We start from the raw sequence: 17,244 nt of genomic DNA on the forward strand, positions 1-17,244 counted from the left end.
GGCATCATGGGAAATGGTGTTCAATGGCATCATGCGTAATTGAGTAAATCGGCGTCGTGGGAACTGGCGAGTATTGCAATGGCATCATGGGAAATGGAGTTCACTGGCATCATGGGAAATGGAGTAAGAAAATAACTGCAGATGCTGGTACAAATGGAAAGTACTTATTCACAAAATTTTGTGGGAAATGGAGTAAATCGGCGTCGTGGGAACTGGCGAGTATTGCAATGGCATCATGGGAAATGGTGTTCACTAGCATCATGGGAAATGGAGTAAATCGGCGTCGTGGGAACTGGCGAGTATTGCAATGGCATCATGGGAAATGATGCGCAACAGTGGCATTGTGGGAAATTGAGTTCTCAGGCATCATAGGAAATGGAGTAAATCGGCGTCGTGGGAACGGGCGAATATTGTAATGTCATCATGGGAAATGATGCGCAACCGTGGCATTGTGGGTAATGGAGTTCTCAGGCATCATGGAAAGTGGAGTTCGTTGGCGCCATGAGAAATGGAGTTCGCCATGTCGTGATAACGGGCGTATATTGCCATGGCAACACGGGAGATGGAGTTCGTCGGCATCATTGGAAATGGGAGTCCATAAATGGAATAAAGGCGTAGGTATTCCCACACTGACCTTTCAGTCCTAGGCCTCCTCCATTGTCAGGATGAGGTCAAATGCAAATTGGAAGAACAACACCTCATGTTATGGGAAGATATGATGAAGGTATTTGAAATCTTGAAGTGGTATGCACACAGAACAGGTAGAGATAAACTGTTCCCATTGGCAGAGGGCTCTAGAACTAAGGGACACGGAATAAGGTGACTAACAGACAAACCAACAAAATAAATGAAACATTTCACGCAATCAATGTTTGGCTCTGGAATGGTGGAGGCAGATTTAATTATATCGTTTAGAATGGACCTGAAGTGAAATAATTTGCAGGAGTTTGGGTGGAGGCCATATTGAGTGGAACTAGCGAGATTGCTCTTGCAGAGAGCAAGAAGGGTTTTAATAGTTTGAATTGCCTCCACGCCTGCTGTGATCACTTTTCTAACATTGGCTGGGAAAGAAATTGGTTAGAAGAGATGACAGTGTTGTTCCAAGTCGTGAAAGCTGAACACTTTCATGGAATTATTATATTACACTTTGGTTTACTTTCACGTTTATGAGGTTCACTACATCAAGAATAACTTTGCTGATAATGCGAGGAAAATGTCTCGAGCTGCAGGCAAATTTATTTTCCACTTGCTTGGCATTAGTTTAAGTTGTGTAAACCTTTCCCTTTAGATGGATTTTATATTGTCGCAGCACTTTTATGAAAATGTGGCCAAGCATGTAGGAGGATTATCATAGAACGTTCCCAAAATGTTTAATTATTGAACATTTTCTATATGCTCAAGGTCTTCTCAATATCACAGAGTGAACTGATGATTTGTCTGTTCTCTGCAGGATGTCCTTGACAAATAATCGACTGACTCATTCCTGTGAACTATAATAAACAAAACATAATTTGTGCCTTGTGGAGCTATTTAAGCTTCAATTGTGCATTTTGCTGCCTGCAATTGTACTCAACTTTCTGCCTTCCATTCCAGGGACAACAACTTACCATGACAAACTGCCCCATGTTTGCAATGCAACTTGATTACCTCTGCAGTCTGCTGCTAGATGAAGTGGTGGTGTGCCAAATTGGCAAAGCTGCAAAGAAGGGACATTCATTTAATCATAAAGGGAGTCTCAGAATTAAAGGCAAAAATACTCCAGAAGAGTATCTGGAATCTGAAATGCAAACAAATTGCATATTGAGTCTGAAAGGCTGTTATGTATCTATTCATGTGATAAGGTGCGGTTCTTTGAACTACCATTGTGTTTACTTGCAGCAGCATAAGACTCTGAGGAGATAGAAGCCAGAGTAGAAACAGGGTTGATATGCGGTGAATTAAAGTGACAGGGCAAGCAGAAGTTTACATCTCACTTTTTCTTGTTCATTCACAGGATGTGAATGTCACCAACAGTCTTGTTGTCCTTCACTGATTGCCCCTGAACTGAGGAAACAGTTTAGAAGGACCGATGTGAGGGAGAGGGGAGGGGGGGGATGAACATAGGGGGATCTGGTGCAGATACTTTGTAACTTATACCTTGGGAATGCAAGCAAAGAATTTCACTGCGACAATAAAGTATTCATTCATTCATTCATTCATTCATTCACTCATGGATGAGTGGGCTGGCCAGTTCTCAAAGAGTACAGCTTCACTCTTCTTGTGGTTACTCTGGCTCCAGATGTCATCTCAAACTGATTGTTGATGATGATAAATCTACAGAGTGATGGTGGATCTGAGCAGAAGATGGTAACGTCGTCCATGTACACATGTACACTGCCTGGCATCGTCATCCCTCTTATGTTCCTTCCTGATGGATTCAACAAAGAGTTTTACACAACACAGACAAGACGGGGGGGGGGGGGGGGGGAGAGGACAACCCTGCCTGACTCCAGACGTGATCAGGAAACTATCCATATCCTTCCTATTTCTTGTCCTACAATTTTTTCCCCTCAAATCTGATGCCTATTGTATGTTGAAGGGTCTGGATAAAGGTCAGGCCGTTTAAATGTTAAAGGACCATAATAGCCCACTTTGACAAATGAGACAAAGGTTGTATTGATGGGATTCAAAGTAACACCCTCAAAGGAGATTGATAAGATCAGGATAAGGAGGACAATGGATGAATGTACTGTAAATAAGAAGCAGGCAAGCTGTGAATCAAAGAGTGATTAACATCAGATTTTTGAGTAAAGGTATTTGAAACCTTCGGGACATAAATACTGAAAGGAGTCCTTTGTCTCAAAGTTTTGCATAGGATCAGAAGTGATTGCAAAGAACTATCTGGCCAACTAAGCTCACCAAAAATAGCCGTGGTCACATCTGATGGACTGTCAGTAAACAGTTATGTAATATAATTGTTCCTAAAAAGCATAAAGCGCAGTGTGTTTTGGTTATAGTAACATGGAAAATAGGTGCAGGAGTAGGCCATTTGGCCCTTCGAGCCAGCACCGCCATTCAATATGATCATGGCTGATCATCCAAAATCAGTACCCGGCTCCGGCTTTTTCCCCATATCCCTTGATTCCCTTAGCCCTAAAAGCTAAATCTTACTTCGGGGAGATTGTGCCACCTGATCTCTTCAAGGTGTGTATATTCTGCTCAGATTAATTGAATAAAGACGTTACATTATGGCTCCTGTATACAACCGTAATATTCCACTTTCTATGTTCTTATTTTAATTCTGCTGCTGTCTCGCTAGGATCTCCACATCTTTCCTAAAATGTGGAATCCAGAACTGGACATGATACTCCATCCAGCTGAACTAGTTTATAAAGGCTCATCGTAACTTCTATGGAGGGAATAGCTGACGTTTTGGGTTAGGACCCTTCTTCTGTATGATGGAGAGTACGGACTCAAAAAGTCATCTGTCCATTTCCCTCCACAAATGCCGAGTTCCTCCAGAAGTTTGTTTTTTGCTCAAGATTCCACCATCTGCAATCTCTTGTGTCTCCCCAATAACTTACTTGCTCTTGTTCTCTGTACCTTAAAAATAAAGCCCAGGAGCCCACAGGCTGTTTTTAACTGCTGAGTTTTTTTAGTTTACTTTGAAATACAGCGCGGAAACAGGCCCTTCAGCCCGCCGAGTCCGCGCCGACCAGTGATCACCCCCCGGCATCACACTAGCATACTCCAACACACTAGGGACAACTTACAATTTTTTTACCAAAGCCGACAAACCTATACGTCTTTGGAGTGTGGGGGGAATCCGGAACACCCGGAGAAAACCCATGTGGCTTTGGAGAGAACGTACAAACTCCATACAGACTGCACCCATAGTCAGGATCGAACCCGGGTCTCTGGTGCTGTTAGGCAGCAACTCTACAGCTGCCCCCAGAAGATAGACACAAAGTGCTGGAGTAACTCAGTGGGTCAGGTAGCACCTCTGGAGAAAATGAAAAGGTGATGTTTCGGGCCAGAGATGCTGCCTGACCCGTTGAGTTACGCCAGCACTTTGTGTCGGTCTTCGGTATGTACCAGCATCTGTAATTCCTTTTTACCCCCAGATCTCTCTGTTCTTAAATTATTCACAAAAACAGCTTCAATCACCTCGATCTCCACTTTTTACAATGCAAAGCTAAGAGAGTCCAAAACCCCAATTAATTTTCACATCCAGCAAGATGAAATAGTTAGGCAATGACGACATCCCTAATAAACTATGAGCTGCTGAATTTGGCCTTGACAGTCCTAATCTAAATTATGGAACCTCTTATTTCAAGCCTGTAACTGAAACCTATGGCGTCAGGTCAAGACTTTCCGATTAGTTTCGTCGAGTTATCCTGCTTCAGTGTGTTCCTACACTTTGCCCTTGGCTTGTTAGCTGGTTCTGTCAGCAACTGGGAAATTAAAATGAATACACCCATGTTTGTACTTATAATATCCTCAAATAGTGAAGGCCAAAATTGGTGGACTGCAGACATCGCAAAGGAATTTAGAGCTGGAGGCGATTATAGAGATCGGGATGGGCAAGTATGAGAATTTTAATACAGGGTGCTGAGAAAGGAGAAGATTAGATAGCAATATAATGTTTTGATTTCAATATAGTGAGAACAGCGGAGGAGTATGTTGAGGATGACGTATTTGCAGACAGAGGAACAAGTAGATAATATAGGAAAACAGTGACCTTGATAATATTGATAAAAGAAACGAAACAATATACTAAAAGATTCATTAATTCACACAGAAATTCCCAAACTTTTATTTGTTGCGTACCAGCTTCTATCTACCAGTTATCAGGATACAGGTTTGATATTTTAACCCAATAATGGCTGTATTCTAGAGTGTACCAGTTTGATTCTGAGGTTGACAGGTGTGCCATTTGAGGAGAGATTTTGCAAGGTGGACCTTAACTCTGTAGAATTTTGAAGTTGATCTCAGCAGAGTTTGATGGGGTAGTTGGGGCCTGCTGTTTCTGCTGACCAGGGGATCACAAGTCTCAAAGTAAGCAGTCTACCATAAGGGACTGAGGTGACAAGAAATGTCTTTATACAGAGACTAATAAATCTTAGGGATTCTTTACTGAGGAAACATGTGGAGCTCAGTCATTGAGCATACCTAAGAGAAAGGCTAATAGATTTTTCAATTTTAAGCAAAAAAAAAAGAATGGTGATGGTACTGCGATTATCTTGTGGTAGGCAAGGGCTAAGTGACGTGATTGTTTCTATTACTTATGTTCATGTATACATGTATGGCATAGTGGTATCGATCAATAAGTGGCTTGACCACCAGATGGCGCCACATGCTATTACTTATATCGTGCATATCACTGAGTACGAATTTCCACTGAGGTTCTCTCTTATCGTGAAGGAGAGCTGATGAGTTGAGCAGTTGGAAAGTAAGCAGAGTGTTTGGTGGATAATGATCAGAAAGGGTTTCTTAACCTGTATTCTTGGAAAGGGTGCAGAAAAGATTTTACGAGGATGTTGCCAGGACTTGAGGGCCTGAATTATTCAGACGTTGAGCAGGCTAGGACTCTATTCCCTGGGGCACAGGAGGATGAGGGGTGATATTATGGAGGTGCACAAAATCAAGAGAGAAATAGATCAGTAAATGCAGAGTCTCTTGCCCTAAGTAGGGGAATCGAGAACCAGAGGACATGGGTTTAAGGTAAGGGGGGAATAATAGGAACCTGAGAGGTAACTTTTTATACAAAGAGTGGTGGGTGAACAGAAACCAGCTGCCGGAGGAGGTAGTTGAGGCAGGAACTATCATTATGTTTAAGACACATTTAGACAGATACATGGATAGGATAGGTTTAGAGATGTATGGGTCAAACACAGGCAGGTGGGAATTGTGTAGATCAGGTGTGGGCCAAAGTGCCCGTTTCCATGCTGCACGACTCTATGGCTCCCAGTGTTTGTAGCTCCACTCCAGTTGGTCTGATTACAGGTGAAATAGAACCAAGAACATTATCTAATGTACTTCTAGGACTATTGCTTCTATTAACCTTTGTTTCTGCTCTCCCAACTGAAGAAGTGAGAAGATGAATACTTTCCAGAGTCAACTGGATTAAGATTAAAACTAGGTTTTTCCTGATACAATGTCTGATTTCTTAACTGTTTTATTATGTGATTAATTTGCTGTTGAATCTGATATATCTTTGCATCTGATTTTATTATCAATGACCTTCTGGAGATCTCTTCACAACTGTGCCTTAAAAATCAGTCACATAATATAAGATTAAAGCCAAAAATCAACCAGACCAAGTCAGATATCAATGAACCACTTGACTGTTAATGTCCATTGGTCACTATTAATTATGCAATTAAGTGAGTTTCAATTTGAAACAGCCCTGAACAGCCTTTACTCAATAATTTGCATTTGCACAAGTCTAATACTGCAACATTTTTGTTTAGAATGAAATAAACAGAAGTATAGTATGAACACATTTATTCATTACCCTTAAATATTTACAGAATGCCCTTTTTCTTCCATACAAAAAGTAATAATGTAGGGTCACCATCATTTATTCAAAACTTACTGTGGAAGTTCTGTAACGCCAAAGCCTCACACGTAAAGCTCATCACAGCACATCAAGTAAAACGTGGGATGAACATTTTTGATCCCAAATGGCTATATTGGGATACAATTACAGACTATAAGATGTTTATTTCTTTTCAAGATGCATGTTCTCAGTAAAAATACTTCTTTTACATCAAGCAGTGCATTTAAGTGCGTTGTGCAGTGTGGTACAAAACGAAAGTAAACAGATGCAGAACCTCTGGGGAAGCCATGCTCATTTTTGGCTTCTTCTGGAGATTATCCAGACACATGCTAAGGTACGTCAGTTGGACTGCAGTCTTCATGGGAAGGATGTCCCAGTCAAATCCTCAGGGCCCTGAAATTATTAAGAAAAAATAAGCGTAAATACAACATGCAAAACGCTTTCTGTAACTCTGCATGCCGTGTGCTAGATATTCTCCCCTCTCCTTTTCTATGATTTCTGGTACTTACTGCAATATGCAGATTTACGTTGGAGCGAAAGCGAACAACATAATATTTCAAAAGACGCAAAGTGCTGGAGCAACTCAGCGGCTTAGGATTGGATAGACAATCTGAAACGCCGTCTATCCATGTCCTCCAAAGATGCTTCCTGATCCGCTGAGTTACTCCAACACTTTGTGTCTTTTTCTGTAAACCAGCATCTGCAGGCCCTTGGGTCAGCATAATATTTTATTTATACAAGTTGAAGAATAAATATCTTTAGACTTTAGAGATACAACAGGTCCTTCGGCCCACCGAGTCCACACTGACTAGAGATCCCCGTACACTAACACTATTCTACACACTAGGGATAATTTACAATTTTACAGAAGGCAATTAACCTACAAACCTATATGTCTTTGCAGTGTGGTGTAAGGGCTAACATTACGAATGCAGTTATGTGGGTTTAATTGTAGGAGTGTAAAAGTTCCAGCTTGGATTATTCCTGGGGCATCCTGTTGTTATGGGAGATAATACGATATTACTTTATACATTAGACATTGTTACGGTATTATTTTATACATTGTTACTACTTGGGCATTAGGCACCTCTCGGTAACTAATTAAGGCGCTCTAGATAAGGTTTGCAACTACTTAGGCATTAGGCACCTCTCTGTAACTAATTAAGGCGCTCTAGACATTCCTTACCCTTGACACGTGTCTGTAACTGCTCAGGCGGCACTCAACAAGATTCCTTTGCTTTAGCCTTTACCTACCCCTGTCAAAAGATAATTAATGGTGGAGCGAGGAGACGAAACATATGAGTTGGAATGATGGATGAACCAGAATAGAAGATAATGGTGGCAGAATGTGAAGATACAGACATTCATCAATGAGTGGGGTGGTACGGGGTGGTACTTGGAAGTTTAATGGTGGCAGGGTGAAAGGTGAAATGTGAAGAGATACAGACATTCATCAATGAGTGCGGTGGTACGGGGTGGTACTTGGACGTTTAATGGTGGCAGGGTGAAAAGTGAAATATGAAGAAATACAGACATTCATCAATAAGTGGGGTTTAATGGTGGCAAGGTAGACAGGGTGACTCATACAAAAGGAGTATGAGTGGGAGATAAGGTAAAGAAGATAAGGCTGGAAGAATCCTATAAAAACGGGCTGCCCGGTGTACTAAGTGGTCAGTCAGATGGTTGACATCCTGATTGTTCCAGCCGTTGTTTGCAAATAAAGGCTTTTAACTTCTTGAAGAATTCTCCGTGTCATCTGCTTCATTTTGAACACCGGTAACCACGACATTGTCAGCATGGAAGCATGGTTTATGGCTGATCGTATCCTCTGATATCAGCAACTGGCCACAAAGCTTTGAAGTGTTAAGAAGAACATCTTGCCATATGGACTGCCGTTTGTTCCCAAGAAAGAAGAGGTCACGATGGACACGACGGACACGGAGGTCCCGAAAGACATAAAGATTTATAGGACATTGTAAACTTGTCATATAAGGCAGCGATGGAAAAATACTGGCACATGTATTTAGGGTATAAAAGGTGTGTAAATGTAAGCTTTCGGAGAGAGAGACCACACTAGCTTCCTGAGCGTTTCGGAACGCTCCGGTATCTAGGCTCTCCCACCTGGGTGAGTAGAATAAAGAGGTTAAACAATTTTGGTTGTCTGACTATTCTGTTAATAGGTCACGAACTACAACAGTGGGAGGAAACCAGAGCACTCGGAGAAAACCCACGTGGTCACAGGGAGAATGTGCAAACTCTGAACAGACAGTACTGTTAAAGTTCGTTTCTTAAAACAGACAACAACATAAACAGTTAAAGGTAAACCAAGCAAAGCTTTAATTATCGTCAGACGGGAGTGGGGGGGACCAGTGCTAAGGGTGTATGACCATACTCAGCACTCCCCTTGCTTCCACACAAAGATACAGCATTTTCGCAGCATTTTTATACAGAATCGCAGCCAGGATGTTTAACACAACATTTCCTTCAAATCAATCACAAACTGTATCGAACACAATGTATTTGACACCCTACAGTCATAAAATATTCCACACAATAAGTCATTAGTCGAAGGTAAGGATCTTTATCATACCACAGAAGGTCTTGTTTACACACTCCCACAAATAGTCAACAGTTAACCACATCCTAATCTTAGCGAGAGCATTGTCCATCGTCTTGCCCAGACATCATTCCCAGGGATAACAGGATATACCGCTCTAGAGGCTTTAGGAATCACATTGTTACATCCTGCCTGATGCAATTTTACAAACATCAGCTATTCAGGACCCAAAGTTCAGGCTCATCCTGTTCATTCATTCTACCATTTTATTATTTCTGTGGTTTCCAGGGATTGTAAGTTTCAGCTACCAGACACATCCTTATGAGCAATTAACATTCCTCCACTTACAACAATATAGAAGCCCCAAAAGCATAATGGCCAAGCATCCCATCATGCAAAGTTAATAACCATTAACTCTTTCAGTACCCTTAGTCTCTGGCGTTATAAGGGAGCAGCTCTGCCGCTATGCCACTGTGCCACCCAAGTGAACATGTAATGTGCAAGGAGGAACTGCAGATGCTGGTTTAAACTGAAGGTAGACACAAAAAGCTGGAGTAACTCAGTGGAACAGGCAGCATCTCTGAAGAGAGGAATGGGTGATGTTTCGGGTCGAGACCCTTCTTCAGATTTGTGGACTTGTAATGTGTTGAATTTTAGTCTTTTAATTATTGTTATATAACGATAATTTTTTCCAAAATTTGTTAAAGCAATGCAATATACATCAACATTGCTAATACGCCCTAAGGTTGAGAGACAGAGCATGATAGCAATTAAGTCAGTATTGCTAACAAGAAAGAATGAGTTGAAGTATTTGAAGCTTGCGAGCAGTGAAGAGAAAGTTCAAAATAAGATGAAAGAGTGTTGCGTTTGAAACAGAGAGATAACAAGGGATAGGACATTAATTACACCTGCAAGGTATGGACTAATGAGCTGCAGTTGTCAAAATAAAGTGACTCAGGGTCAGAATCCGATTAAGGGCGCAAAGAACACAACAGAAGGGTTGAAACAGATGAAAACACTTAGCACTGGAGCAAGTAAGGATTGTGAAAAGTCATGGGCATGTTTTAGCGTAGGATATGAGAGAAGAGACAGAGTTGAACTACTGAGGATTCAAAATGACAAGGTGGGAGATAACTTAGGTGATTATTACTTATCCTGTAAGGAAAAAACAGAGAGAGAGAGAGAGAGCGCAATACAAATAAAAGCTATAGTTCACAAAACATTGCAAGAGGAAGAGTCTGACAGTCTGTCAGAGGCAACCATCTAAGTTTTGAAAAATGGACTGTCACTATCAATGCAAATTGATGTGTTACTTCATAAATGACACTTTCCTGATATACCAAAGCAGTTTGCTGCAGGAACAAACAAGACTGCTGAGCAAAGTGAAGGTAAGAAAAAACCCACAATTGAGGTCGTACTCAGATCTAGACCGTCAGTCCTTACTATACACATTCTAACGGATTTAGCTTCCCTCTCATTTGTTTCTCTTGGTTCCCTTGATATGACATGCAAGAATTTTGAACAAAATGTCAACGATCACCCCTCTGAAAATATAATGCTCATGCAAAAACACACTCTAGAATCTAACTTTACACCTGCCAATTACAAGAACTTGAGATGCAGCAACAAAATACTCAAGCTTTACTGCTAAAAGTGACACTGAAACACTTACAGCATCGATCTGCATACCTGACTTAAGTGTCCAAAGACTGCATCAATGCTGCATACTGCTTACAACTCTGAGAGATACCATTGCGGAATTTGATGTCTCCGAACACCATTCTGTGGCTGAAGTTTCCATTTGTTCAGATCGAGTTGTATCCAAATATCTAGCACCACTGTTCTTGGTAGCCTCCCAATAGGTTTCTGGGCTTTGTCCTTCTGAACTTTCCTCGGCCCCTTCAGACTGTGGATTAAGAATGCTATTCGACATCTCAGAAAGAACATTGTTGAATTCTTGATGTTTCAGTACTTCAATTCTTATTTCACCACTGTGATCCACGTTAGACTCACATTCATTCAGACTTTCTTCATCTCTAAAAGGATGTGTTGAAAGCCCAGTAAAACCTCTGCCTTGGCTTATGAGTTCACAAATATCACGTATGCCGTTCCGCCTTTCATTCGGCGTCATGGCAGGAATAGCTCTCTTTGTTTGGCTGGCTTCAGCCTCATTGTTCCCATGTACAGAGTTGCCCAGCTGACTACCCATTTGGTCACTGCTGCTTTGGAGACAAGCTGTTGGACTGCTGGACTCCAGAAGCACTTTTAATAAAGCAGTTTCAGTCCAACTACCCATGTTATCTTCGTCGGTCATGAAATCGGATGTAGCAGCTGTATCCATCAAGGTCGGTTCTAGTTTTCCAGACAATCTTTCAACTTCAATGACTTTTGCTTCATTGCATTGGTTGTACAATCCGTTTAGGCGAGATTTTTCTTGGTGAAACTGGCTTCCATTGACAGTTGTGGTGAAACCAAAGTGGAGCTGATGCAGGGCACTCAACTTGTGCATGCTCTTATTTAATTCTGCTACACTAGCTGCAGTATATATTCCAAGCCCACCATATATCCTCTGTATCCCATGCTCAAAATCGAATCCTTTCTCAGGCTCTTGACTTGGATAGTACATTTCCGTACCATCTTTGGAAGGAGACCAGAAATGTAAAATGGACTTGGTTGACATTTCCAACTCAGCTGTAGAAGGAACTTTATTTTTGCTGAAAAAATTCTGATTCATCGTCCCTCTGGAACTCAAGCAGCAGAGAGCAGATGTTTCCTTATCTACCGCTTTTGTGCAGTCTTCACTTGGGCTTTCATCATCATGTCCATTCCCAGGCAGCATATTGGAGATGTTTGTAGAAGCAGCTGCTTCACTCGCACGCTTATCATCCTCAGGTACTCTACCCAAGTTTACCTGTGGATGGAAACTGCTCTCTGAATGTTTAGCCACGGGGCTGACGGGTTCACCTAAATGAACATGAGAGTTACTTGTGTAAGGTATAGTATCCTGGCTGCGAGGCATCTCGGTAATGTCATCTCTCTGTGGGCTTTCTCCTAAGTTTGACGCAGTTCCCATTAAAGCACGGAATATCGCTTTACTATTTACCATTTTTGCTTTTCGTTTCACTCGACGACTGGAGAAATGGCACACCTTTCTGAAGCATCTCTGAAGCTTTCGACCAGTGCTTGCCAAAGATCCCGTAATTATGCCCTTGCCATTTATGAATGTCCCGCGGTCCCAGTATTCTGACAGTGAATATACTAATGTGATCCTAATCTCTAATGGCGAATCTGGTTTGGGATTTCTACGGGCTGCCAAACCTGTGCATCCACTCAATATTTTTTCTTGCCCCAGACAGCAATCTTCAAGTAGTTGCTGCCCCAGAGTCACACCAACCGGTTTCAATTCACTGTTGCTGTTGGGAAGGAATGAATGAACGGCCGAAGCATGAATTGTGCACTGTGATCTTATTCTCGTGTGCAACATGTCCTTCTTTGCAAGTGGACGGTTGATGGTAATACACTCAGCACTATTTGATGTGTCATCAGCTGGTAGAATGTCAGCTCCTGCTGTGTTGCTAGCAAATGCTGTCTGTGTAGAGTTTGACGAACTTCCAACGTTATTCTTACTGTCCGGCAGGATATTTTCATGGCTCTCCCAGGCCAGTGAATTAGACAATCCCGTGGTCTCAAAAGTCCACACAATTTCTTTCTGTGGGATTGGGTTCATCTGCTTGCTTAACCCTTTGTATGAATCAAAATGCCAGTCCACCACGTGCTTCTTATATCTGACCATGTTTACAGTAGACGCAGCACAATCAGATACAACTGGCATTTTACTAGAAGATAAAATACCCGAGCAGTTTCTCCAACAATGCCCATTGTAATTGCTGCCCAAATCCACAGGTTGGCAGGGAACAGTATTTATTTGAGTTGGCTGTGCCAACTCTACAGAGGACGAGCTGCTGGGTGAAGACAGTGGAAAACAACCTGCTGCTGATGGAGGACTGTCATTGTGCAACCCAACATCTTCGAATTGGGCCATGTCGGTAGCAACCATGTGTGCACTGGATGAATTGTCAGGTAAATATTCTTCAGCTTTCTGGCAGTCTTCTGTGTCAAATTGAACCGAAGCAACAGCCAACTGGGTCTCTATATCTGACACCCCAGTTGCCTTTGAGGGAAAATCATGTTCTGCACTAGTCAGTACCATTGCATTTTGGTCACTCGTCTCTTGAATGTTAGGCTGCTGAAGAGAGCTCAGTTGGTTTATTCCATCAGACGTACCAACCATGAAGGCTGCATTGTCATTGTACAGAGGATCAGCTGGTACGTTGCACTTATATTGTCTTTCTCTAGTGCCAAATGAAGCAACATTTGAACGATCTGTGCTTACTATCCACGTGGTTGATAAGGGATCTTGGGAAGCCTCCACTTCTTGCTTTTTACTCTGTGTGGCCATATTAAATGGTGGTACATATGTGTCTGGGTCCTGCTGCAATTCTGCACGGGTAAGAATGTCTGGAAAGGACACAACTGTGTTCTCTTCTGCCAGAGGGGTCAACGATGTTAGAATTGCTTCACTTTCCTCTTCACTGTCTTCAGGAATAATCCCCAGGGAACGTAAAATAAATTCTAAAGTGTCTGAATCCTTTGCTAAAGGCTCCTCGGAATTTGAATCTGAAGTTAGTTCCTCAACAACTCTTTCCGGGGATGAATTACATATTTTGCTGTCGTTGGTTGCATAAATGTCGGAAGCTGAAGACATTTTTTCCACAATGTTTTCTGCAGATGCCCCACTGCTGGTTTTACAAGCGAGCTCTGCACGGCGTGTGTAAGAAACAGAAGGGGCTGACTGACCATTAGACAATTTGGGAGATGGAGCAGGGGAGATAATGCCATGTTCCAGAAAATCCTCTGGAAACGAAACATTACCCCTTTGACCCTTTGATCCTGCATTTGAGTAGCGAACATTATTGATGGCAGCTTTTTGCCCTCTACTTGACTCTTCAGATACCAATGCCACGAATTTGTGGGAGTCCACTGAAGCTGCAGTGAAGTTGTTGACAGGGTATTCTCCAACCTGCTGTGCGTTTGGGATGCTCTGTGGAGTTGAGGCAACATCCATTGTACGAGACAGCTGTGGGCTCCCTGATTGTTCACCTGAACGGCATGGTGACTTATGCGCAGCCAAATTTGGGAAAACGGTATTTTTGATTCGATCCTTCGAATTATCAACAAGAAGTCTTAACAACGACTCAATCCTTTTGTCTCCTGACCGATTTAAGGGAGTTGACTCTTTATGTTTTTGTGTTATGTTTAATGTTTCTGACGGTGGATGTGCAACTTCAAGATCCTGCCTGCTGGGGGCTCTTGAGAGAGATTGTGCAGAAGAACTCGATTCGTTACGCTTAATGGATGGTGAATGCTCACTGTGCATGTATTCTGCAACGTGGTTGCCATAAGATGACTGTACAGCACTGACAGATCTTGAGCTTGCCTGGTCCAGTTCAGTTGAGGATGGTCGATTGATGGTTGAGGGTGCTTCCATCTTCTGACGTTTTGAGTGCCTATTTGCTTTATTTACATATGAACTCTGCAACATATTATACAGTGACTCTATTGCTTTGGCACCATGTTCGTCATGCTGAGATGCATTTGTATTGTAGAGATCAGTCTGATTAGTGTCCGCTGCAGATTTGGGATCCATTGGCTGCATGGAATAACTTCTTCCATTTAGTTGGCCAGATCCAAGGTAATCATGGTTGACAGATGATGAAGCTTGCCGATAACTCTTTAAGAGGCAATCAGTACCCAAAACGCCACAATGGTTATTTGAACGGGAGGTTGCTGCATAATTTTGACAAACAGAATTTGCCTTCTGATCTTGGAGAGATGGGGCAGCTCCCTCTTTCACTGGCTGGGAATATTTAGAATTCCCCACGAGGGGAGCCAAAACCTGCTGTGAGTCTTGATTTGGATAAACAACACTGTTGTTCATATTTTTATTCTGCGTACAATACTCTCCAATTGACAGACCATTGCTTGGATCCACGAAGTTTGAATATTGTGACGGGGTCGTGTTCAGAGGCACGCGGTTATCGCAGGCAATTTGTAAGTTCCTTCCTTTCCATTTGGCTCCTTTTTCCTTCTGCAGCCTCCGAAGTACCGTTAAAGTCCGTGACTCACTATTCTCTTCGTATCCATTCACTGAGTCGATGGGTCTTTGAGGTATCACATTGACGTCGTTACAAGGTGTGCTTTGTGCTGTATATTGGCAGGGTGGCAGCTTTGCAGGGTTCTGCAGTGCACCTGGCAGCTGACTCTGCTGCCCTGATGCTCCTTTCTTCCCTTCCATGAACTCAAATGCAAATATTAAGGCCTTCAACTCACTGCTTGAAAGTTCCGAAAGAAACTTCATTATATCAACCCCTTTTCTCTTCCTTGAAGATGGAGGGTTGGTTTGAGGGCACGTATCGGAAATATTTTGCCCTCTACAGGTGGACTCGTAATCTCTGCAGTGATATTGAAAGGCTGCGCCATTATCCCTCTGAGCGTCTGCTGCCAGAAATGAAGCAGATCCTGAACAGTCTGGGCTGGGTGTCTGAGTATAAGGTTTATTACCGATTGCTGTTATTTCTGTTGCATTCACATTTGCTTCTTTAAGGCTAAGTTGCATGAATTGGTTTCGAGTTGCTACTTGTGGAACTGTGACAGAGTCTCTCTGTAGCACCTCTCCCTGAAGATCTGTTTCAAACATGTTGGGGCCAATGGACTCTTTGTAAACTCCAATATTGGCATTTTGGAACGGCACTGAATGATGACGGAGTATATTGCAAGACTGCTGATTAGCTCCATGGCTGAAAGACCCAGGAATAGGCTTTTGCTGGTAATTGGGTGCTTGCTTGTTCCAATAGTGTTCCACTTGAGCAGCTGTAAGAGGCTTTCCTCCGTTGGCCCAACTTGGAAGTTGCTCTGAAGGAGGGGACATCTTGTGGTTTTGCAGAGGTGGTCTGAGGCGTGTAATGGGAAAACTCTGACTGTTACGCTCCATGCCAGCGGCAGTGTGATTCCGATACGGTGAGAAATTCCTCGCAGTTCGGCGGGCATCTCGATTCCAAACTGGTGGCCTGTTTTGGGAAGTCACAAACTCAAAAGAAGGTTGATAGGAGGATGGAACAGACTGCATTGAACTACTTTGAAAACAGACCGGCTGTCCTCCAGTTGTCCAAGACCTTGAATAAGCAGGATTTGGACTAATTTCAGATTGGAACCCTCTAGAAGAGGCTGGATAAAAAGTAGAGTCACTGCAAGATGATAATAATTCATTCGGAGGATAGACAAGCTGATCAGGAAGTTCCGATGGATAGGTTGGTGCTGGTACATTTGCAGAATAGGAAGATCCCGAGAAGGCGTTCCAAGGCAGGTATTTCGATGAAGGCTTTCCATTAACATTGCACCCCGATCTTCCAAAAGCTTTCGGGGACACTGAATTGTAGAAAACCTGGTGACCGTAGTTATCTGGAATACCATGTTGCATTTTTCACCCCTGGGATATACCAAGATCAACGTTCTCTCTTTTTTCTTATTAATTGATTCCTGTAATCTGCGAATAAGAAAAAAAATAAAAAATTAACCCAAACCTAGAGAATAATATTGAAACATTGGGTGTTTTTAAAGCAAAGATTGACTTTAGACTTGAGGGATAATAGCGTGCAAACAGGCCCTTCAGCTCAATGAGACCCCGCCGACCATCGATCACCTCGCATATTAGGACTGTCCAACACACTAGGGAAATATTCACAATTTGCAGATGCCAATTAACCTACAAACCTGTATGTCTTGTGATGATATTGAGTTTACCCATCCGAGAGCCCTAAACCTAAGACAAGGCTTTAAGTCTTATGTATTATGTATCTACAAAGTACTCTCACAATAGGGAGATTGTACTGTATCAACCTATATTTCAAAGACTAACTTACTTCACTAGTCTAGTCTCTGCTGAAGGGGTTTAGCTGTCAATAATCACTATTTCGATCGGTAGGTTCCCCCCTCACGAACAAGGAGGAGTTACTTCCTGCTCGCGAAGCAGAATAAACATATTTATATTTTTAAATGAAGCACGTTTAATTCTGAGGAGTAATTTTAA

The 17,244-nt window shown here is 42.3% G+C and overlaps 1 protein-coding gene across 1 annotated transcript; it reads right to left on the bottom strand.

Annotated features, from left to right (window-relative positions):
- Positions 1-6,503: 6,503 nt before the first annotated feature.
- Positions 6,504-15,599, bottom strand: LOC144603370 (uncharacterized). The gene is made up of 2 exons (XM_078416525.1): positions 10,788-15,599; positions 6,504-6,934 (listed from the first exon to the last, which is right to left on the bottom strand). The coding sequence occupies exon 1, from the start codon at positions 15,514-15,516 to the stop codon at positions 10,813-10,815; it is 4,704 nt and encodes a 1,567-aa protein (XP_078272651.1). The 5' UTR covers positions 15,517-15,599; the 3' UTR covers positions 6,504-6,934; positions 10,788-10,812.
- Positions 15,600-17,244: the final 1,645 nt, after the last annotated feature.

The sequence above is a fragment of the Rhinoraja longicauda genome, chromosome 20 (genome assembly GCF_053455715.1).
Source record: "Rhinoraja longicauda isolate Sanriku21f chromosome 20, sRhiLon1.1, whole genome shotgun sequence".
Classification (NCBI taxonomy): Eukaryota; Metazoa; Chordata; class Chondrichthyes; order Rajiformes; family Arhynchobatidae; genus Rhinoraja; species Rhinoraja longicauda.

Bases quoted from the DNA above. Each gene is read 5' to 3' on its own strand.
- LOC144603370 (XM_078416525.1), bottom strand. From the start codon at position 15,516: ATGAAGTTTCTTTCGGAACTTTCAAGCAGTGAGTTGAAGGCCTTAATA.